This window comes from Asterias rubens, chromosome 11 (genome assembly GCF_902459465.1).
Source record: "Asterias rubens chromosome 11, eAstRub1.3, whole genome shotgun sequence".
NCBI lineage: Eukaryota > Metazoa > Echinodermata > Asteroidea > Forcipulatida > Asteriidae > Asterias > Asterias rubens.
Window position 1 is genome coordinate 15,327,087 of NC_047072.1, and position 24,470 is coordinate 15,351,556.

At 37.5% G+C, this 24,470-nt stretch overlaps 2 protein-coding genes across 2 annotated transcripts; one reads left to right on the top strand and one right to left on the bottom strand.

Annotated features, from left to right (window-relative positions):
* Positions 1–780: 780 nt before the first annotated feature.
* On the bottom strand, positions 781–4,298 carry LOC117297040. Its single transcript, XM_033780163.1, has 3 exons — positions 4,022–4,298; positions 2,526–3,672; positions 781–2,168 (listed from the first exon to the last, which is right to left on the bottom strand). Exons 1-3 carry the CDS (start codon positions 4,232–4,234, stop codon positions 1,543–1,545), a joined length of 1,986 nt encoding a protein of 661 aa, XP_033636054.1. The 5' UTR covers positions 4,235–4,298; the 3' UTR covers positions 781–1,542.
* A 2,766-nt stretch (positions 4,299–7,064) lies between these two features.
* LOC117296745 (adenosine receptor A2a-like) lies at positions 7,065–13,186 on the top strand. Its single transcript, XM_033779789.1, has 3 exons — positions 7,065–8,332; positions 12,324–12,484; positions 12,704–13,186. Exons 1-3 carry the CDS (start codon positions 8,089–8,091, stop codon positions 13,184–13,186), a joined length of 888 nt encoding a protein of 295 aa, XP_033635680.1. The 5' UTR covers positions 7,065–8,088.
* The last annotated feature ends 11,284 nt before the right edge of the window (positions 13,187–24,470 follow it).

The window sequence follows — 24,470 nt, forward strand, 5'->3', positions numbered from 1 at the left end:
GCATGTACGTTTTAGTTAGGTTTAACGAGAGAGAGAGGAGGTACATGAACATTAATGTCCCACACCATGTATTGTGTTACCTACGCATGTACGTTTTAGTTAGGTTTAACGAGAGAGAGAGGAGGTAAATGAACATTAATGTCCCACACCATGTATTGTGTTACCTACGCATGTACGTTTTAGTTAGGTTTAACGAGAGAGAGAGGAGGTAAATGAACATTAATGTCCCACACCATGTATTGTATTACCTACGCATGTACGTTTTAGTTAGGTTTAACGAGAGAGAGAGGAGGTAAATGAACATTAATGTCCCACACCAATTGGTTTTCTTCCTCTGTATCTAAAGCAAGAACTGAATAGGAGCAAGGGAAAAGTAAACAAATTTGTAAACAAATTAGCGGGTATTTTTATTATACAGATGTTATTTTTGTGTTACAAACTTGAATTTCTTTTTCGCTGGATGCCCCAACTGAAATTACTTCGGTCCCTTTTTTTTAAGTGCACAAGCACAAACAAATTATTTTAAGTGCTCCCCGAGTAGGCCCTATTATTTGCCGAGACTTTGGGGGTATATTCTTTACTGCAGTTCAATGAATGTTTATAATGAATTTATTGATGGTATTGTGAATAATTATTTCACGCGTATCAGTTACTTGAACAGGATTATTTTTCAATTTGATTATTTATTACGACTTCTCTGTGATTGTTGCAGGTACTAAATGAGCGCCCTCTCTTGGGTAAATTGTGGTCTTATAAACAACTACATGAAACAGTTTAACATATTTTATCATTTCGCATGTCATGTTCCACAAATTATGATAATGTCAATAATGTGAAAGCCGAAAGACTGTTACAAATCTATCAATGTTTAAAGAACGATTACATCAAAATCCCGTTCCACTTTCTCAAGTACATAGATCATTTTTGGCGCAATGAGTTGTTAGACATGCGAAAACCAATAATAACTCTTTTCCAGCAAAACTACGTTTACTTAGGCTAACAATATTAACATAAAACAAAACATCAACATGTTTGTGTTCAGACGTTCATTAGGCTTAAACATAAAGAGAATAAACAAATAGTACATCTATTTATAGCAAAGAGTACATCGAATTAAAGTAACAATTAGGGCCTACATGGAGTTGAAGTCACATGACTAGTATATCGAGTTCGGAATATGAGAGTACATCAAGTTCGAGATTGAACGGTTCACTAAATAACAAATTTGATTCGTTTGCAAAATTTAAATTGTCTAGATACAAACTTTCATCTGTACATTTAAAGCTCATGATTTGTTGACTCCAGTTAACCACAAACAAAAGTATAGTAGGGCCTACATGTACATTGTATATCAGATTACCAACATTATTTAACATCACATTTATTTCTTTGTCTCGCGAAACTTTATCTCAATGATAGAAAACGCATACAAATCGGTAGTGTGAACACGCCTCAAGTTAATTATATCAGTAATAAAATTACACACAATGCGATGGAATTTCATGTTCCTGTTTACAACAGCTTTATATAAACATGTCCCTTCTAAATGCGACAGAACATTTGAACCGAGCGATCGTCCGCAATAATTAACCGAGTTTCATCCTCTGTTAGACTGATACCTTGTGGAAGTATTAAGCCTTGAATCACACACTCAATGAATATGCCTTCATCATCGTAATGGTGTACATGACCCGACCCTTCTACCTTATTGTGCATGGCAAGGTAAATACCTGATTTACTCCAGCATACACCAGTACAGCAACGCACCTTAGCGTTTTTGACATAAGGAGTGATGGTTAACTGTCTTTTACCATCAGAATCAAGCACTTCAGCAGTGCCACTATATTCGCCAGATATAACCAACATTTGTGAGTGCTTGTTAACAGCTAGAAACTCCGGTGGTGTTTGTACGGGAACTACACGTTTTATGCTACCATCGATGAGAGACAGCTCGCTTAGAACTTTACTCTTTGCATCACCCACAACGATAACGCCATCTTCCTTTACAGCTACACATCGAAGATCTACTTGAGTCTTCTTAACGTCAGACGCATGGACCGTTACAAACTTTCGAGAGATCGATGTCTTATTCCTGCTGTATACTTTAACAAACTTGGTTTCGTCTACAGCGATTACATAGCTGCCAACAGCTGATACATCTCGAGGGTCTGAAGAAAGAAAGAACTATTCATTTTCAGTACTACTCATATAATTGTTTTCGACCTATATTGGTTTTAATTGGATAAAGTTTTTAGAAAGAGTCTTTCAAGCTCTGAAAAAAGTTGATTGTTTGACAAAGTTTGTTTTGTACTCTTGTTTAGAGACGAATGGAATGCTTATTTCACATGTTGTCTTTATTCCTTTCAACCGGGACTGTGCATAAGAAGTTCTTTTGAGGACAAAGACACTTTTGCCAACTTAAAAGTATCCCAGCAGAGCTGGTTGTCATTGTAAAAGCATCTTCAACTTAATAGCTCGTATACATGCGAATTCAAATTGTTAACATTATTAAATTGCTAACTTACAATTTGGTTTGCAATTCATCCACACAGTATTCGACGATGACTTGGTGACAATGACTTGACCCCTTGGGTCTGCTACGACAAAGCCGTTATGTAGTGCTGCAACACCTCTACCACCGCATAAAACTCCTGACGGTATTTTCTTCCACTTGTTGCACGGGCTTTGTGACTGATGTGGGAGGAGTTCTAATTTCTCAATGTTATCCAGGTATAGGGGTGTTTGTTTTAGTTTCCCAAAAGAAACACCCAGAGTATTGGTTGATTGAAAGCTTGCCAGATTTGTTTCAAACTGATGAGTTTTATATTCATTTAGAGTATGAAAATCCCTCGTCAGTGGACTGTAGCTTTTAATGAAGTCACAATTATTGTGTACTTGGAGTGCACGTTTTGAGTACGTCATCAAATTCTGTAAACTTCGCTTCTTATCTTCCAGGTTGTCTGCATATTGAGAGAGTCTAAACTTTTTCTCTTTTTCAATTGTATCTAGTTCACTAAGTTTGAGTTGTTTGTCTGAGTTTACTCTAGCTATTTCTTCAATCGCTTTATCTTCTACGTCCTTTCTCCTGGTCGCAAATGCTACCTGCAATGTTTGTTCGATTCTTGGAACAGTATCTAAAGCCTGGTTGAAATTTACAAGAAGTTTTTCAATTTTTGAAATATGGTCGGCAACAAATTGTCTTTTCTCGTCTGTGACTGTTTCGCTCATTTCTTCAACCGCGTGGCCATTATGGCATCCCGTCACACAGGTTAAACAGATGAATTCATTGCAAGCCTCACAATACACCCAACATTTTCTCCCTGTATGAGTTTTGCAAGTTGGTGATTCTTGTTTCTTGGCTCGTTGGTCTTCCTTCTTTATTGTTTCAACCATACTAGTTATTTTGAAGTCTGTTGTGAGGCTTGATATATACCCTCGTACTGGAACAGTGATCTTTCGACATATTGGACATGTTCCCTTCCTACGGGGTGATTGTTGATAAGTCAAGAGACATTTTTCACAAAACGTATGAAAGCATTTTAACGTCTTTGGTTCCTTGAATAGTTCATGGCAGATTGAGCACATTAAATGTTCCTCACCAAACCTTTGTAAGGTTGAGTTATGGGATAGTCCCTCTGCCATCGTAGATCTTATGGGGATCAGCAACCGAACCTGAAATATTGGTTACAAAATAAACTACATTTATTTGTTTTAATATAAGGAACATTTTAGGTCACTCTTTTGTAAAGAAAAAGTATCAAATATTTATTCCTAAAAAATATGTGAAACTAAAAGGCACCAGCCCACACTAACACATGTGGATCGCTTGTGTAATGTCATTTGGTTTATCTTCCATGTATTAAAAATGGTATAAATACACCGTATAAGTAGACCATTATTCATAAACATTGACCCCCACTTTGTTTAGACAGCCTTGAGTAGAACGCAATTGATAACTGGATTAGCACATTATTTTGCAAAAAAAAGCACAATATCGGATTTGTTTAATCATCTCACATACCTTATACACTGACTGTAGAATGTGTACGTCATCTTGGTTGTCAGAGTCGCCACATGTTAAAACGAAACGAGAGTCAACAGCTAAGGTTTTCAATTTAGAGCTTTTCAGCTCGGAGACAAAATTACAGCACTCGATATTGCGAAAAATTAAATTATGGCTGGGGGAATTTCCACTGCATTTCCTTCCTCTTTGATTGCACCGTTTGACCTGCATAAACTTAATATGGAACGCGAAAGCGACAATTAGGCAACAAACATTCACACACTTGTCCTTTTTACATGTATGACCAGAAGAGTACTGAACACGGGATAGCCAGGCATATTACACATACATGACAAAGTCTGACGTAAGTTTGTATACCAAAGTCAGACATTTCCCCCACCTTTTTTAAATTTCAATCTAGCTGTTGAATGCTCCAGTTTTTATTTGTATGCATATTTTATATAGCCTATGTCGTTGCCATGGCCTTCTGAGGTCAGAAGTGTTTGTGACTCTTGTTCCGAGGGATTTTTATTTTCATCAATTTGTGAATCTTCAAATTAATCGTAATTTCGTTGTTTATGTTTTACATGCAAGGCACCATATCAGCTATTTCATGAAATATATTATGAGTTATCACAAAGTCTAAAAGGTACCTGGGAATCCAATAGATAAAGGCTACGAGGCTTACATTGTTAACTCTCATCGCAATGTATGTGAAGCTTAGACATCAAATGACACGCAGCCGGTGCTAATAACAACATTTAACTGTTGCGAAATATTATCAAATGTTTTGGGTAAGTCCCTTATACCTTTCACTGTGTGTGTCGATCGTCATGCATTCTATGGAACGCCAAAATGCCAAGTGAAAAAAACATTACTAACTGTTTTGCACATTAGTAGGAATATTATGTCGGGTTTTCAAATCATGAAAAGCAAACAAACGGTCTTTATGAACTTGAATCTATAGAAGAAATTTACGTCTCGTCACTAAGCGAGCAAGGCATGCTGGGAATAATGGCGCGGTGAGATAGATCACCCCTGGGAACGAGGTTGAGGCCTGCTGGTCTGGATTATGACAAAATATCAGCCAATACCAACCCGCCCTCAACGCTGGAACTGTTCGACGGCCAGCTCATTATAGTCTGTTCTTTGTGGACTCCAATAATAATACCGAAGTCATTATTGCTTACGTATCTAACCAACAAGGTAAGGCCTACTCAATGGGCTTACACATTTTTTAGATGGAGTTAAGCATTCTGAGACAGAATTATGTACCACCAAGGGTTTACAAGGTGCTACGGCGCATTCAGCAGCCACTGCCAGGAGTACGATTCCGGTGCGAACCCCCTTTCCTCATTAGCGATTAGTGTTACTGGGATCTTTTTTCGTGCATTTCACAACGCACGGGATCAACGGCTATACGTCCCATCCGAAGGGCGAAGCAATCATGGCAATAACGAGTGTCTTGCTTGAGAAAAAGGTGTCACGACTCTCGGCTCTGCTGATCAGAAACATCAGAGCTTGAGTCCGGTGATATCAACCTCTAGGCCACGACAAGCCACGAGTAGAAAAGTATATTGCGTGAATTATTCACAGACCATTGAGTCCTCTGTCGTTGCTAAGTTATATGTTGTCAAACCTTTCAAATATTAAAATCAAGCTCTAGGACTAGTTGATCTAATGGATAATACTTGAATATAAGTAGACCTACTTCACATTAATAGCAATCGTTAAATCAGATGAGGATGTCTGTATCTTTGCTAAAATGGCTGCAACTGTATTGCAAATAGTGTTGACATTGTTTATTACTGCGCTTCTACTTATAAGTACATCGTGATATCTGCCATGCTATGAACTGTCACAGACCACGCATTGTATAATCTCACATGAATAACATTACCAGATATCCCAAAGCATTTTTTTATAAAAATAGAGTGCACTTTATAATTAATTACCATGCAATGAAGATGCATGAAGCGAAAGGCACGCTTTCAAGGGACTTCATAATATGTTAAATCTTTTTACTCAGACTGTTTGTATTTTTTGTTTTAAGTATTGGTGTGTTTTTTGTTTTTTTACACAGGACCGTTATGTAAAACAGCTCTTGTGGTGATTTTTGTATCCTGCATAAAGATTTAAAAAAAAAATAAAAAATCAATTTTGACAGCAGGTTATACGGTGAAATATGTGTTTAAAATAATGAACTATTTATACACACGTATACACTTTGTAAGGGTTTACATAAGTTCACTGATATTAGGAATGAATTTGAACCATTCAAGTCAATGATATAGCGGGTGAGAATAATAGTGCGAGAGTGTTTAACATTGTGCTCATTTTGACAGCCATGAGTGTTGTTGAACCGAGTCAACAGTTTTGTTGACTTGCGACTTGACTTGACTTGGACAAAATGACTTTCGACTTGACTTGACTTGACTTGACTTGGACAAAAATTACTTGCCACTTGACTTGGACAAAAATGACTTGCGACTTGACTTGACTTGACTTGGACAAAAATGACTTGCCACTTGACTTGGACAAAAATGACTTGCGACTTGACTTGACTTGGACAAAAATTAATTGTAACTTGTTGACGAGGACAAAAATGACTAGTGACTTGACATGAATAGAGCAAAGATGACTTGCGACTTGACTTGACTTGAGGAAAAATGACTTAGTTACAACACTGCATTTTGAAAGTTTCGATAGAACTAATAGTTGTATGGGATTTGAGGCATTGCATGGTGAGGTATCAACATTGGTTCGCGGTATATAAACACCATGTGTATTATTATCTACTTACCAGGTAGTGATTGTTCTTTAGAAAACTGACTTGCTATATATTCTACTACCGCTGAGTAGATTTAGGATTTTTCAGGAGGCTTATCAGTTCTGTGAAGACCTGTCCTGCTTTTTAAATAGCCTTGACGGAAAAATCAGCAGGGACTTACGCCTATAGGATCGATTAACTGCGCTACCACGGAGTTGGTTCTTTATTGTATCAACGTTTCGACTTGCTCTAGTCATTGTCAACAGGATACATCAGTGGCTGTTATTAAAAGTAGATGGTAAAATCATGCAACGGACCTCGGAAGCATGTATGACTGAAAAGAAGTTAATGGATGAACTGTTAATCGCATGATTGGTTTAGTGTGGCGAAACTTCAGATGCTGTAAAAATTAACGTGTACTTGGAACCTTGTACTGTTCTCTTATTAGACCTCGATTGGAGTATTGTACTCTTGTTTTTAACTCAATTTCTCAATCACAATCTGACCGACTAGAAAGACTACAAAGGCGTTACAATCAAGGTGATGTTACGCATTTGGAAATGTGTAAATTATTTAGCTTACCAACTCTTGCCCAGAGGAGAGAAGTTAACGATTGCTTGTTCCTCTACAAACATACCCACAGCAAGTATAATTTAACCACTGCTAATCCTTTCAGTTTTCATGTTCCAGAACGTTGTACTAGATCAGCTTCCAAGCACATCATGCATGTTCCCATGAGCCGAGTTGAAAACAAAATAATAATAATTAAGTCTATTGTATTTTGGGTTATATAATTGTCGAAACAAAAAACTAAATCATAAGACGGAAATAATGAGAATCAGGCATGGAAAGACCACTTAGAAAAATAGATCTTAAAGCATCTTACTGCGACTGAAACCACGCACATGTCCCTAATGATATTCAGAACGGACAACTGAATCTAGTGTGATAGCCTGTGTTGTTTAAAGATGGGCAGGATATTGGCTGGATACTCTTATAAAACAAGGAGAATATGACGTTCGCATCGTGTTGTGTCACGGCAACCAAAGTCTCTCGTTCTTATAATATATTGTTTGACTTCCTGTATAATCCCAACGACGCTTAACGTCTTCATTTTCAATATTGGACTTGAAATGACAAAAGGAAGTTATTTACTCAAGTATCGCTGCTTCAAGTTGCCAATTCAACGTCTGATCACGAAGAGGCGATCTCTTAACCTTCGGATGCCTCAATCGCTATGACTTAGCTGCTTACACGACAAGACACACCAAACTTTACTCTTAAATAACTCTATACCGTGTAAGAGCCTCACAAGATGAGTAGCATTGATGGCCAGGATAATGGGCAGCAAGGATGGTCAGCCGAGGGGGCCTTCGAGGACCAGGTATGGTTACGGGCCGTCTATGGTATCATAGCTGTACTAGGGATCACCGGTAACTTCTTGGTCATGTTTACTGTAGCAAGGGTACCATCGCTACAAAATCTAACCAACATGTTCATCGTGAGTTTGGCCGTCTGTGATTTCATCGTATCCGTTTTCCTCATACCGCTACATCTCGGTGAGTGTTAACTTGTTATTTTCTTAAACATTTTCAATATTTTCTTGCAATCAAAATAATGTTAACTTCTTACAACTTTGTGAATGCTATTTTTCATATGCACCCACCACCTTTGTGATTGGACAACTGAAAGGCACTGGACACTATTGGTAATTACTAAAAATAATTGTTAACATAAAAAGTTACTTGGTAACGAGCAATGGGGAGCGGTTGATAGTATCAAACATTGTGAGAAACGGCTCCCTGTGAAGTAACGTATACGTTGTTTTTTAGTCAATTCTCACTGAAATATTTGAATTGATTTCGTGACCTCAGCTGAAGTTTCGAAACCAAGCATCTGAAAGCACACAACGTGTGCGTCATTATTCTTTCGCAACTTCAGCGACCAATTTAGTTTAAATTTTCACTTATTGGTTTTTTAATGTATATCTTGAGATACACCAAGTGAGAAGACTGGTCTTTAACAATTACCAAAGTTGGCCGGTGCCTTTAAAGGCAGTGGACATTATTGGTAATTGTCAAAGGCTAGCCTTCACAGTTGGTGTATCTCAACATATGCATAAAATAACAAACCTGTGAAAATTTGAGCTCAATCGGTCATCGAACTAGCGAGATAATAATGAAAGAAGAAAACACCCTTGTCACGAAGTTGTGTGCGTTTAGATGGTTGATTTCGAGACCTCAAGTTCTAAATTTGAGGTCTCGAAATCAAATTCGTGGAAAATTACTTCTTTCTCGAAAACTATGGCACTTCAGAGGGAGCCGTTTCTCACAATGTTTTATACCATCAACAGCTCCCCATTACTCGTCACCAGGAAAGGTTTTATACTAATAATTATTTTGAGAGATTACCAATAGTGTCCACTGCCTTTAAATACCTCAATGTTTATTTCACTATTTTATTCCCTTGCCGGGAAAGTGTATATATTCTAATATTGTTGAAGTGAAGATAATGCCTCATTGCTACAATTGGATGAAAGTTCACAATTACCAAGAATCCACTGAAAACGTTTTACCAAGCTGTATTTTATTGTATTTTAAAGAAAAATGCAAATTTTATCGGACATCGTATTTAGAACTTTCGAGTTTAATACAACAACAAGGGTCTGTCTGGTCTGACTGATCGTCACAATGATTTGCTCTTGGGTTTTTCGGCAGTCACGGACGAACAAAAAGGAAACATGACGGGTGAACGATACCTCACAAAGCCACATTGTCGAAACATAACAACGACCATTACCGGTGATGTGATTTCCCTCTTTCTCTTCTAAAAATTACCATAAACAAAGGTGACATTTTCAAATTTGTACTGCACAAGGACCTCAGTTCCATAGAAATAAGTTATTTTGTGACAACGGTTGGTTTTATGGTTTAATTTAATTAAGTAACACTGGTTTGATTTGTGTTCAAGTACATTTTTAATCGGTCACCAACAGTATTTTGTATACCAAAATTGCACACAAATTTAATTGTAGAGATGGCATCAAAATGGCATCAAAATGTAATTGAAGGCATAAAAGCATACGTCAGTTATTTTGTTAATGGTTTCTCAAGGGTGGACTGAAGAGGCGATTGGAAATTCGGCAAATGGCTTTTTTCACAGTCTGCTATTCGGACCACAAACACAATTAAAATGTCATAGTCATTAACTGATGGAAACTATTTATTGAGGAATATTTTAAAATGTGTTGACTTTAAAGCTGCCACGTCAGTAGCGTATACAGTTTTTCCATCGGTTGGGATTGAGGGAGTGGGGGGGGGGGGGGGGTTGTAGACGGAGGCAAAGACAATACTGATTGCGAAAAGGGGAAACTGCCTTGCCATGTTTATACAAGAATGAAGTATATTATTATGCAGGCCTGGCTTGCCATTCCTGATTAGTACCAATGTGAAAAAGAGCATTCTATTATTTATGGGTCGCCGTTTGTCAATTAATAATATTGCTATGACTTGTTCGACATGTTTCACCGTGGATAGAGTGATTGGATGTAAACCATAGAAAGTGCTGCCGAACATGAATATTAAGGCATTTTAAAAACATGGTTTACAAATAATCCTTTTATTAACCATCAAAAAATGTGCACTCACAAATCATGGTTTATAAACCTTAATAAGACTGTGCACTCACAAAATGCGATCCATATCTTATTTATTGACAATACATTTGAAAACATTGTTAAATATTATTGAAAAGTACCATCTGGAAAACCTTAAGTTTTGCTCGACCAAATAATGAATATTCCAACATACTCATCAGAAAGACTTTGATGCAAAATAAATAAAGCAGTGCAATAAACAGCAGACTCGGTTTTACCTTGATCTCATCCATCTATAAATTCATAAACACAATCGACATTTCACTGAAGTCCAAGTCAAAACGTTTTCACCCATACATTGTCTTTTCAAATTCATTGCAGAAGATTGCAGTAGTCTGATGAGTATCATATAAAAGAACCATCCAACTTGATTCCCGTTTTATGATAATCGTTGATGTTCAATGATGTCATCGATGTTTTTATCAAATTAATTTGTAAAGGTCTTGATATTGGTTACCTAAAGGAACATACATAATTGTTTTTGCTAACAAAATAGTTGCTGGCAGTGTTAGAACTTTATGTAATCTACCATAAACATAAACCGACAAACCTGTAGAAGTTCGAGATCGATCGGCAATCTGAGTCACGAGAAAATAGTGAACAATTCTCACTGAGCGATAGACTCCAAACGGGAAATTATATTGATCTATTTCTTATCGAATTATACATTTCAGATATAAATATTTCCAAAGATTTTTTTCTACTGTCGTCTTCATATGGACCGTGTAGTTTTGTTTTAAGTCTTAGACGAGCTTTGTTTTCCTATTCCTAACCTATTCTGTAGGCCGTTAATGTTCCTTTAAAAACAAAAACGTTCGACGTTGAAGAAGTGATGACTGCCATTATTGAAATCAAATTAATTTGTTTTGATAAGATAAATTGAAATAAATTCTCTTAAGGCACTAATTGTGATTTTGTTCATTAAGGAGCTACACCTTTTACCGGAAATGAGGTTTTCGAACCGGTATTATGACGTCCGGATATTTTATATTGAAATTAATTTTGATTGAGAGTTTATAAACCTTGATCGTCGTGTCAGATTACAAGAATAACAAAGCGTGCGGGAAAACGTCCTTCGTGACCTAATTTAACGTTTGTGCTTAGAATATCTGTTATTTTTGTTTTTCTTTATTTCTTTTAATTTAAACTAAAAAAATCATCTGCGCAATATTTACTTTTCATTGAGAGAGAGGAGAAAAAACAAATCTCTCCGCAATGTTTTGAATTTTAAATTCTAGCTTGTGTCAGTATTGGAAGTCCGGTCCAAAGGCTGTTTTATGAAAAAATTTCACTGCCCAATCCTCAGAAAACTCTTGTTTTCACACGAAGGAAAAGAGCAAATATTTACCTTGTCTTATGTCTTTATTGAGTGCCCCGTTCATTTTTTGTTCCTTATCTTGACAAGTACGTCCCCTAATAAGTTAATCGATAGACATGTAAGTTTTTTTTTAAATGGTATCGCCGTTTATCTAAAATGATAATCTTTTCGATAAGACATGTGTTGTTCCTTTTAGCGTCTTCGTTTTATTATCTGAACTGTTCATTTGGAAATTCTAGTCCATGAAATTATTCAAATTGGGTTGCAAAGTGGATACTTGGAAAATGTACACAATTGTCTTTGTACGTATAGTTGATTTAACTTACTTTTTGAAGATCGTAAACTGTTGATTGCATAAAAAGAGATATATCTCTTTTGATGCAAGCTTCACGACATTTCCCGTTGCATTTGTTTTGTTTGTTTGGGGTGTTGGGATGATATGTTCGGGGTTTTGGGAGTTTGTTTGTTTGTTTGTTTGGTTGGTTGTTTGTTTGGTTTGTTGGTTGGTTGTTTTATATTTTCGGTCGTCTTACACAAAACAAAGTTAATTGAGTGCTGATTTAATTTGTCTGTACAGGTTTTGTGATTCCCGTACCCAAGGGCTTTGGTGGTGAGCTTCTGTGCCGTCTTCTTCTCTCCAAGTTCCCTCTGTGGGCAAGCTTTGTCTCCTCTGTGCTGTCATTGACTTGCGTTACCTTAGAAAGGTACTTCAGTATTGTGCATCCTTTAAGATATGAAGTCGTCTTCACTGTCAAGAAGGCCACCATCATGATCATTTGCATATGGTCCATGGGTATCGTCATGAATAGTTTCTTTTTGTACACGTATAAAAACACTGACGTGGGTAGTTGTGCTCTTAATTGGCCAAGCAAGGCCTGGCAGACATTTTTGGGAGTGGCCAACTTTTGCGTCATTTACTTAATACCATTGACGATACAGGGCCTCTCCTATTGGCAGATCATGAGTAATTTGCATAAGAGTGCCATGGCTATGCGCCAATCACTGAGCGATGGCAGAGAGAACCAGCTATCCAGGGATCTTCTTCGTGCTCGTAAGAAAGTCATCAAGATGCTACTGATCGTAGTGGTGACATTTGCGATTTGTTGGGCACCAAATCAGTTTATGTTCTTCGCCTACATGTGCGGTTGGAACCTGGACTTCTCCGCTTGGTATTACCACGCAAGTGTACTGATAGCATTCTGTAATTCCTGCGTGAACCCGTTCATTTATGGGTTTCAAAGTAAGCAGTATCGCAGAGCGTTTCTGCAGGCATTAGGTAGTCCCAAATGCTGCCATAACGCGGTTGGTGGTCAACAGAGGGCGTCTGGGGGTGTGATGAGTGTATCTGGTGGTACTGCTGGGATTAGAGAGCACTATGCTAATAATAACAACAACCCTTGTTCAACTAGGGGATACCAAAACTCTCACCATGCACTCTAAGAAAATACAGGTTGGACTGAAACAGGTTGGAGTGAAGGGTTTGAAGATTGTAACAAAAATAATAGACAAACAGGAAACAGGAAATATATACCCGATCAGTTTTTTTCTGAAATTGCGTAATCATTTAAAATGTATTTGAACAGCGCTTTGTCTATTTCCATACTGAAGCCCAATTCTTCTACTAAAAACTGTTCCTCACTTAACCAAACAGTAACGAAGATAGGAATAGTTGTTTGAAACAAAGTATATCAAGTTTGTTGTCTGTACATTGATTAGGTCTACTTAAAATCCAATAGCCCTATAAGATGTTCAAAATTAATAGTTACTATACTTGATGTGATGTGTTATGTGTTGCCTGTTTTTAGTGGCAGGTATTCTTATATCACATGGATTTGAATATCCAAATGCAAAAACTTCACACGTAGGCCTAAACACTATCTATTTCCTATTTTGTAATAGTGAGCACATATATTATGTGGTAATATTAAAACTCAAACCAAATAGGCTATAAGTCACTATTAAAGTAACCTATCACAAAACGTTGATGTCATTGTATCTTCACATAGTTGTTTAGATACTCTGTATAATTCATCAAATAATTATTGTACTGCAATATTGTAAGAGTAGGTATACCAATTTAGCCAAATGAATAAAATACAGAATACTTAATTTCATTCTTCATAATAACTGTTTGTATTTGATAAGTAAGTAGCCAATAGTACGGCACCAAAATATTAGATCGAAGAATGAAACTATGAATATTACAAAAAACGAAAATTAAATAGATAAATATCTTGTACTGTCCTCATAAGTAAAATAATGTTATTCAAACTCGAGCTGTGCATTTGCGCTGACATCAGCATTTGTAAAAAACATCACACACTCTAAAAACCAAAAAGTTTAATTCAACACTTGCATGAGTTCGGTGAGTGACTACACTTTGAAAGTGTTGGATCCAGCATTTTGTTTGTTATTAAAATCATAGCATTTTAAGTTTTTGATCCAACGCAACCGCCTCCTTATTCATGGAATTAGAAGATACATTTATATGAATCAGAAGTGCTTAAAAAGTATGTTTATTCTTCTAAATTTATGCATAGAGAGGCTTGGTTTTTCACCCCCAAAACGCCAGAATGCTTCGCCCCTGGACCCCACCAGGGGTACGGCCCCTGGACCCCACCCAATAAAATGGTTCGAGCCCCCCCCCCCCCCTCCAAGTAGAGTGTAGATTGGTAGCTATGGACTGAATATAATCTGATTCAAAATGTCTGTCATTTAATTGATTCCTCCTACTTGTAATCTACATTCCCCAGTTCTCCTACTTGTAATCTACATTCCCCAAAGTGTGATGGTTGCTATGGACTGAATATAATCTGGTTAAAAATGTCTGTCATTTAATTGATTCCTCCTACTTGTAATCTACATTCCCCAGTTCTCCTACTTGTAATCTACATTCCCCAAAGTGTGATGGTTGCTATGGACTGAATATAATCTGGTTAAAAATGTCTGTCATTTAATTGATTCCTCCTACTTGTAATCTACATTCCCCAGTTCTCCTACTTGTAATCTACATTCCCCAAACTGTGATGGTTGCTACGGACTGAATGTAATATGAGTCCGTTCAAAATGTCTGTCATTTTATTGATTCCTCCTACTTGTAATCTACATTCCTCAAAGTGTGATGATTGCTATGGACTGAATGTAATCTTAGTCCGTTTAAAATGTCTGTCATTTAATTGATCCCCCTACATGTAATCTACATTTGGTTTAAGCAGTTAAAACACATTTGCATGAATAAAGTTATTTGCACTACCCCCCCCCCCCTCCCCCACCCCATCATCAAGTTACACCACCCGTCCTCTTCACTCGACCTCGTAAATTCAATTTCTTTTAGTTCTCAAACCTTGTTCTAAGGTTTATTCATAAAACCATCAAAAAACCTTTGATTGATATGAAATATTTTGACAACCGAACACGTGTTGTTCTCGGTTAGCGTCTGTCAATGCTTGTTAATGTTGAGTAAATCAATATGTACAAAATACCAATAGGCAAAGGATAAAGAAGCCCAGATCATTTATCGTGGAATATTTTGACAACCGAACACGTATTGTTCTTGGTTAGCGTATGCAATGCTATTCTGTGAAAAGCGAGACACAAGAATAACAATTTCGAAGTTATGAATAAAATCGTGAAACGTATTTTTGTTTCTGTGTATTGTTGATTGATCACGAAGTCCATTTTTTTCTTACTTATATTTTTTTTTAGGCCTGTGAAGTTTTGGTTGTGGGCAATTCACACGAGACACAATTTTGTAAATCGTAATGCCTTAGGAAAAGAATAAATATGCTACTGCCCAACGGTTAAATTCTCATGAACAAAACTCTGACTAATACTGCAGCGTCGTTTGTGTGTGGCAATTAAAATGGTCGATAATTAGCACTTTGGTTTGTTTTATAACACACCAACAGTCACTTGTTTTAAATTTGTTGACTCGTTGGGAATCCATAGATGGGCACAGTATAAACATACTGCGTCTTGCATGCTGTATTGTCATTTAAATTTGTAAGTTCAGTGCACACCACGTGATAATCAGAAACCAATCATGTTGGCTAAAGCAACATTCATCACGTGCAGCATCACATGCACACGAGGGCACGGGCGCCATTTTGTAGCTGACCTTTTAAATCTCTTCATACAGAAAAAAAACCAATAATTTCCCCCAGTAAAATAATTAATTTCCGGAAGACATGACTGTCTGCTTACAGCCTGCAAACGAGAGGCCCCACAGTGGTCACATTTTACCGGTTAGTTACTTGTAGATGTTTTTGTGAATTATTGAAGTTGTTGGAGCCTTCAATCATTTTGACTGGTACCAGGCAAAATCAACCAATGGTGCCTCACTCTAATTGCTCAGTGGAGGTAGCATGAACCATGCCATTGACCGTCGGCTGCTGGATATGGACTCATTTGGATGAAGCCTTATGGACTTTGTCTGCGCCTGCCTGGAGTGGAATTCTCTTTTCTCGTTAGCTGAACAGGAAAAACAGGATAGTAATAAATGTTTTAAACAATTTCATAAATAATGAAGATAAGTGGATTGTGTTGAGGACGACCATGAAGACTCTGCCATATCTGTGTGTATCTAGAGCTTGTTGCGCCCTCTCTTTGACACGTACTTGCATTCAAGTTACAATATCATGTTTTCAATTGCAGTGCTTTTCCACCAAACCAATAAATAATCACCATTGTCAACAGTGAACAGGGGGAAATTTTTGGACAATTTTTGCCAGACTAACCACCAGATTTCCCCATATTGACCAAAAATCATGGCACACACTCTAATATTAATAACATGATGGATTATTCTTAATAACCTGTGATTGTGCAAATCAATAAAATGTGCTCACCTTTTGGCAACCTGCGTTTTGGTTTAAGCTGATTGGTTGTATGTGTGCTCCGTTGGTGAGTTTCGGTAAAAGAACTTGTTGTTATCCGTTCAGCAAAAATTACTCCCATTACAAATGTTGCACAGAAATGCTCTTGACACAACCATTAATATAAACATAGTTAATTTGATCACTCTTGTGATTAACATTATTTCTGGTACATTTGGAAATCATATTATTTAGGATTGCCTATTTTTTGTGGTGATTGGTGGGGGGGGGGGGGGGGGGGCTCCTGACTGATGTGAAGCTGATAATTTCTGTCAATTCATAAACTGAGGAGTTGCAATTGCAATGAACCCCATCACTCATAGTTACTATGAGTCTGGTGTTGAAAGATTGCTCAGAACATACGTTCTTTACAGAGGTAATTTAGATGTTATTTTGTTTTTCTGTTTTTGTTTTCATTTCAGAATGCAGCCCATCATCTTAAGTCGGTATTTGAAGGTTCAGGATGTAAATGGAGTTGTCACCAATCCCAAGAGAAGAAAATGCTGCTAAAAAGGTAAACATTGCTTTGCATTCTAAGAATTCTTGTTTGTTTATCACAAAAAAAAAAAAAAATTATATTCCATATCCCTGATGCAAATTTAAGAAGAAAATGCTGTCTAGCTCAAGCTGGCAAAGGTTGTGGGTTCCACTCCACCGTAGTAAAGTAAAGTGAATTTTGATATGCTTCACAGGATCAAGGGGTTGGGGGGGGGGTTAGTGGCCGGTTGTGGTCGACTGGTCTAGTGTATCGGATTCCAGTTATGGTGGTTTAATTCCTGAACGGCACTTGTGTCTTTGAGCTGGCAAATTTAACATCTATTAATCTATTGCAGTATCCAGGATTCGAACTGCCTCATAGCTGCTAGGCAAGCTCGATGGGCTAGTGTTGAGACATGTGCTGTAGAATGGCAAATATCCAGGGTTCAAATCCCATTAGGGGTTATATGCCTAATAATTTTTCTTCACTCGGGATTAGTACTACAGTTCCTAAAATACACATCAATTAGTTTATTGTTTTCACAGAGGGGAGGGGAGGGGAGGGGGGGGGTCGGGGATTGCTAATTCTTTTTGAATTCGTTTTTTTAATTATCTTGCACAATAGGAAAAGATTAAATTGTCTAGAATGTCTATTAATATATCATTATGCTTACATGGTTTTCATTCTGACTAATAAGATGTTTGGGAATATTCAATAAAACTCAATTAAATTCATTGCTGTATTTTATTTCTTTGTATACAGGAAGCTCCTCGTCTGATGTTATAGAGAGAAGTTTCTTTGGCAAGAGGTAAAGACATACATAAATTTTGTCCGTTTGCAAACATTGTTAAAATGGGGAAGATTTTATGTTGAAACATGTAAGGAATCAGCCTTGTATACTTTCTGGTCATTTTTAAAAATTAGTTCATCCACCCTGCAAACATATAGTTACAGTTTCCCAACTTTATTTTTTTTCTCTTCAATATAGGCCTATAATAAAATTACTTCAATGATCACACACACATTTACTAGAAAGTGATACTTTTGGGGAGAAATGTCAAAAGATACTGCATTTTAAGAAAAAAAAGTCAGCTTATCTTCAAGGGGAATATTAAGCTACGTTTGGGATAAGAAAAAAAACATTCACAAGCATAGTTATCTTTTTAAAGACTTGTGGATGATATTTTTCTAGTTAATTTTTGCTCTTGAACTACAGTTTGATGGGTGGACATAAATTTGGTTGTTGCCATTTGTCTTTATGAAATGTTCATGAATTGTTTTTGTATTTCAGGAAGTTTGTTGTTTGAAATGTTGAGCCATCTATACACAAAGTAACACCAGCCCTGTTTCTCATCATATGAGGTAAGATATTTAATTTAATCTACAGGATTTACAAATTAATAATGTCTACGGGTTTTGGTGATGTGTTCTCTACAAATAAAGATTAGGAAAGTTACAATTTGTGCCCCAAATAATAATAATAACAGTGGCATCTTATAGACGATGTGACCTTTGTTTACATTCAAACCGCCCTCTGTTGACAAAACACTATATACGACATGTTTGGCTGGGCACTGAGTTGCGTAGTCATAGTAAGATTGCGTACACTTTCTAGCTGGCTGCCAAAACACAAAGGTTTTGCCCGGCGGTATGCGCGCGAATCATGTTATGGTTTTTGTGTAACGTCAGAGGTCACATCGTCTATATAGCATATCCGCCACTCAGTGACGCTCCTGGCGCTTGTGGATGTGGGACTACGCTTGAACTATGAGACCTTATCCATGTATGCCTAATGGTTTGCAATGTGCTGTAACCTTTACTTTTTCTGTTCATCAGAATGGTTTTTCCAAGGACAAAATATTAATGGGACACAAGTGACAGATACTTCAATGAAATTAATATTAGATTATGTTTTATTTTGACAAATAAAATTCTTCTTTTATTTTGGAGAAATATTCAGATTCTGTATGAATGAGTTTTGTATGAATTCTTGGATTATAACTAAACATCAGCCCAACCATGGAGAATGCTTTAGATAAAAGGTTTAGTCTAGTCTATCGATGGTTTGTCAAGCCATATTTTGTCTTAGATTGACTAGACTAGTTAAGCAGTTTCTTCCCTTAGGATTTATCAAATCTTAGGCCCAAATGTGATAAAACTGCTTGACTTTATGCTTTTGATTTTTAAAATATTTGTCTTGACTTTGATTAAACTGCTTTACTTCCTTCCCACTTGTGATTTTTAAATTAATTTGAAGCCTAAATTTGATAACACTGCTGGTCTCTTCATTCAGGTCGTCTGTCATGTGAAGTCATCTCTTTGTTACGCAAACTATGGACAAGTTCATCTCCGATGGAAAATTATAGGTAAGCTGTGTATATAACCAGGCTTTGTGTGAGACCAAAGCACAAAGTTAAGGTTTTTTGGGTCGAGGCAGCCCTCAATAATACAATACAATATACAATACAATGGGTTTTAATATAGCGCCATTTCATTTAGACCACAGCGCTTTAAACGAACAATAGCAATGCAGATAATACAACAAATGAACAATAAAGCAGTAAACAGACACTAAGGAAAAAGATGTTTTTTAAGTGCTTTCTTGAAAATAGGCAGTGAAATTGAGGTGCGTATTGTGATGGGAAGATGGTTCCACAGTCCTGGAGCGGCTAAGGAAAATGATTTAGATGCAGCAGATTGAAGAGATTTGCTGCTCGGTTTATTTTCAGCAAGACGGGTTTTGTCTGATGCTGAGCGAAGCCCAGCCCTAGTTTGAATGTGAAAAGAAAAACAAGATGAAAGATATGCTGGTGCAAGTCCATTTAAGCATTTATACACATGCACCAATATTTTGAATTTAATTGCGCTCTTTCACCGGGAGCCAATGTAGCTTTTTGAGAAGAGGAGTTGCATGATCATGTTTAGAAGCACAAAATATTAGTTTGGCAGCCCAATTCTGAAGATGTTGAAGTCTATTAATTTGAGTTGTGTTTGCTCCAAGTAAAAGTGCGTTGCCATAGTCCAATCGTGAAAGAGCAAGAGACCTTGTAACACTGCTACATGTGTCAACGTCTAAAAACCTTCTTATACGTGTAATAATACACAGATGGTATGACACAGACCTAGACAATGATGTTATTTGTGAAGACATAGACATAAGATTGTCAAAGACAATGCCAAGGTTCCGAACAATTTTAGTGGGTGTGATAATTTCATCTCCAATATGCAGTTGAACACTGGGCATGAGGCGATTGAAATGAGGTGAGGTTGCAACAAAGAACTCGGTTTTATTGTTGTTCAGTTTCAACATATTTTCAGTCATCCAGGATTTTAATTCTACAATGCACTTTGTGAGCGCCTGTAAGGCAGACTGAATAGATGATGAATCCGAAGGTGTGAAACTGGTATAGATCTGAATATCATCAGCATAGATGTGATAGAGTAGATTGTTCCCCTTGATGATTCTACCAATGGGAATGGTGTAAATGGTAAAGGATTTTGGTCCAACAATTGATCCTTGCGGCAATCCATAAAGCATATCGTGTGAGGCTGAATAAGTATTGTCTATCAAAACCTGCGTTGTTCTACCACTGAAGTAAGACTTAAACCACTCAAGAGCTGTCCCTGTAATGCCAATCTCACATTCTAATCTGTTGAAAAGGACATTGTGATTAACAGTGTTGAATGCGGCACTTAGGTCTAAAAGTACCAGGAACACGCCCTTCTGATTGTGGATCATGCCCATGATATCACTTTTGACTTTCAGTAGTGCGGTTTCAGTACTATGAGACACACAATAAGCTGACTGAAATTCCTCACCCAAACTGTTTTTAACAATGTGATCATTGATGTTGTTGACCACATGTTTCTCTATCAGCTTAGATAAGAACTTGATGTTAGCGACAGGACGATAGTTCTTGAGTTCGTCTGGATTCAGTGACCGCTTCTTAAAGGAACACGTTGCCTTGGATCGGACGAGTTGGTTTATTAAAAGCGTTTGAAACCGTTTGTTATGAAATGCATATGGTTAGAAAGATATTTTAAAAGTAGAATATAATGATCCACACAAGTATCACTCGAAACTGCACGGTCTTCCTTTTACGTCGCGAACTATCACGGTCGGCCATTTATGGGAGTCAAAATTTTGACTCCCATAAATGGCCGACCGTGTTAGTCGACAGGGTACAAAGAAAACCACGCAATTTCGAGGCATATTTGTGTAGATCATTGTATTCTACTTTTACAATATCTTTCTAACCATATACATTTTACAACAAACGGTTATAGAACGATTTTCAAAGACCAACTCGACCGATCCAAGGCAACGTGTTCCTTTAAGGAGAGGGTTGAGTACAGTATACTTTAGAATACTGGGGAAAATGCCTGTAGTGAGAGACTTATTTATGATGCGTGTTAAAACCGGTAGAAATATGGAAACATTATCTTTAAGAAACCAAGTGGGTACAGGATCCAATATACAACTTTTTGTGGCAGCTTTGTTAACAAGCTTAATAACATCTTCTTCAGACACTTGACTGAATTCAGGTAGTTTACATGCTACACAAACATTGCGGGAATTACCACCTGTTACACTTGATTGAACATGTTTCATACTAGAATAAATGTTAGCAACGTTCTCTTGGAAATACACTGCAAAGTCATTACTTAAATCTTGTGCGGACTCATATGCGGGTAACAATTTACTTGTATTATTCAAGAGCCCATTAACAATTTTAAACACAGTCAGATTGCAGCTTTTCCGAAATATGCTGCTTTTTAGCTTCCTCTATCCTGCAATTGACTGTTCTGTTTTGTTCAATATAAAGCTGGTGATGAACTTCTAGACGAGTCTTGAGATACTAACTATTCAGGCCCCCCCCCCTTAAAATTAGAATGAAAAAGACAAGCAAAAAGGAAAGAAACTGAACATTTTAAGAACAAGATAGTAGATATTAGTAGAGTTTATTTTAAAAACAAATAAAATATTGCCAAATTTATTTCGTTGTGTAAAGTTGTTAATGATGTTGAAGTGGAAGGAGGTGGCCCAAACTGCAAGGAATAAACATTGTCTAGAAAACAAAACATATTTTACCTTGTCCTTCCTGTAATACATATTTAAGGAACTAATCCTTAGATCTCTAACAAGGAAGTGGTCATTTGTGGTTGCTCACTCATCTGTCTTAAACGAGGGCTGAAAAATAAATTCTGCCTCCAAACGGGGAGATGGGTGGTGGGGGGGGGGGGGGGGGGGTGCCAATTCCATCTTCGATGTCTTGAAACTTTGTTCAATACTAACAGCCTCTTGGGGGAGGCTTAAGGGTGCACCCCACCAAATAGGAGAAAACAGAGCGTCGAGCTCATTAATATTTTGTAGGCCCTGAAAATATTCTATATTAGACAGATTTGGGAGCCCCCCAGAAAGTGTTTCAGTGTAAAAATGTTGTCCCATTGTGACCTGGGGGTTGTTGACTTCCAGCTTGAGGTATTTTGGATGACATAGGCCCTGAAATAAATGGTCCTATTTGCTGAGAGGTGTAGGGACATTTTTCAAGATTGATGCTCGGACATTTTGAAAATTAGACCTGTGAAGGGGTGTTTTTACTTGGAGGGAGAATAACTCGACGGGCCCAGGGACTCCCCATATAAAATCAATAATTTTCCCTTTCAAGTTAAAAGCTGTGAGACTTTTAAGTATTTTTCGTGTATTTTTGAATATTTAGCATTTTGCACTCTGTGCTATGGGAGATTATTTGGTGGGGTGCACCCTTAAGCTCCTTGAGCCCTCCTCCCCAGGGTGCACCACTGGCTCAATGAGCAATAGTTAGGGATTAAGTAGCTTTCTCTGCCTTCAAATGAGAACATGAGGTGGTGTTAGGGGGCATGGGGGGGGGGTAGCCAATTCCACCTTCAATGTCTTGTAACTTTGTTCAATACTGACAGCTCCTTGAGCCCTCTTCCCCAGGGTGCATCACTGGCTCAAGGAGGAATAGTTATGAATTAAGTAGCTTTCTCTGCCTTCAGATGGGAACATGAGGTGGTGTTAGGGGGCGGGGGGGGGGGGGGGGGGGTAGCTAATTCCACCTTCAATGTCTTGTAACTGTGTTCAGTACTGACAGCTCCTTGAGCCCTCTTCCCCAGGGTGCATCACTGGCTCAAGGAGGAATAGTTATGAATTAAGTAGCTTTCTCTGCCTTCAGATGGGAACATGAGGTGGTGTTAGGGGGCGGGGGGGGGGGGGGGGTAGCCAATTCCACCTTCAATGTCTTGTAACTGTGTTCAATACTGACAGCTCCTTGAGCCCTCTTCCCCAGGGTGCATCACTGGCTCAAGGAGGAATAGTTATGAATTAAGTAGCTTTCTCTGCCTTCAGATGGGAACATGAGGTGGTGTTAGGGGGTGCCAATTCCACCTTCAATGTCTTGTAACTTTGTTCAATACTGACAGCTCCATGAGCCCTCTTCCCCAGGGTGCCTCACTGGCTCAATGAGGAATAGTTAGGGACTAAGTAGCTGTTAGGGACTAAGTAGCTGTTAGGGACTAAGTAGCTGTTAGGGACTAAGTAGCTGTTAGGGACTAAGTAGCTGTCCAGCTTTCTCTGCAGAGGATGTTTTAAAAAAAGATTTACAAGACAGTTTCAACTCATCTAACATCATCTACATTTATCAAACTTACAAGGAATGTCTGGACTGTTTCCAAGATCTGGTAAGACTGACATTAATAAATGGTCATCCATAATTGTAAATTGTTCCTAGTAGTATAGGGAGCAAAACAAAGGGAGGGGACAATGTTTGCATACATCATTCATTCTGTTCCTAAATGTACAGAGTAAAGAGACATGACTGAAAAAGAACATTTGAAAATATTGGGAAAAATTCACCATGATAATTGAGACCATTCTGGATGACTGGAATTAGTTAATCTTTAGAGAAACTCTTTAAAGGGAAGGTACATGTTTGGTTATTACTCAAAACAAATATTAACTTAAAAACTGACTAACGGGCATTTGAGAGCTGATAGTAAAAAACATTGTGAAGTAAAGTAGTTTTTTAGAAAGAGGTAATTTCTCACTTAAATATTGAAAGACTTTTAGCGAGAAGTCTTTTATTCCTATCTGAAAGCACACAGATTTGTCAAACAAGGGTGTTTTTTCTTTCATAATTTTCTCGCAACTTCGATGACCAATTGAGCCAAAAATGTTCACAGGCTTGTTATTATGCTTATGATGGGATACACCAAGTGAGAACACTGGTCTTTGACAATTACCAAACATGTACAGTGCCTTTAAAGCAATATGAATGCTTACAAATTCATCAATATACAAGTACATCTAAATTAATGTTCAAAGGATTTGGTGTTATAAGATTCATTATAA

Coding starts and splice junctions, on each gene's coding strand:
- LOC117297040 (XM_033780163.1), bottom strand. CDS start 4,234: ATGCAGGTCAAACGGTGCAATCAAAGAGGAAGGAAATGCAGTGGAAAT. Junction 3,673..4,021: donor TTCTACAGTCAGTGTATAAG/GTATGTGAGATG, acceptor CCAATATTTCAG/GTTCGGTTGCTGATCCCCAT. Junction 2,169..2,525: donor GATGAATTGCAAACCAAATT/GTAAGTTAGCAA, acceptor TTCTTTCTTCAG/ACCCTCGAGATGTATCAGCT.
- LOC117296745 (XM_033779789.1), top strand. CDS start 8,089: ATGAGTAGCATTGATGGCCAGGATAATGGGCAGCAAGGATGGTCAGCC. Junction 8,333..12,323: donor CCTCATACCGCTACATCTCG/GTGAGTGTTAAC, acceptor TTGTCTGTACAG/GTTTTGTGATTCCCGTACCC. Junction 12,485..12,703: donor TGCATCCTTTAAGATATGAA/GTCGTCTTCACT, acceptor TCCTATTGGCAG/ATCATGAGTAATTTGCATAA.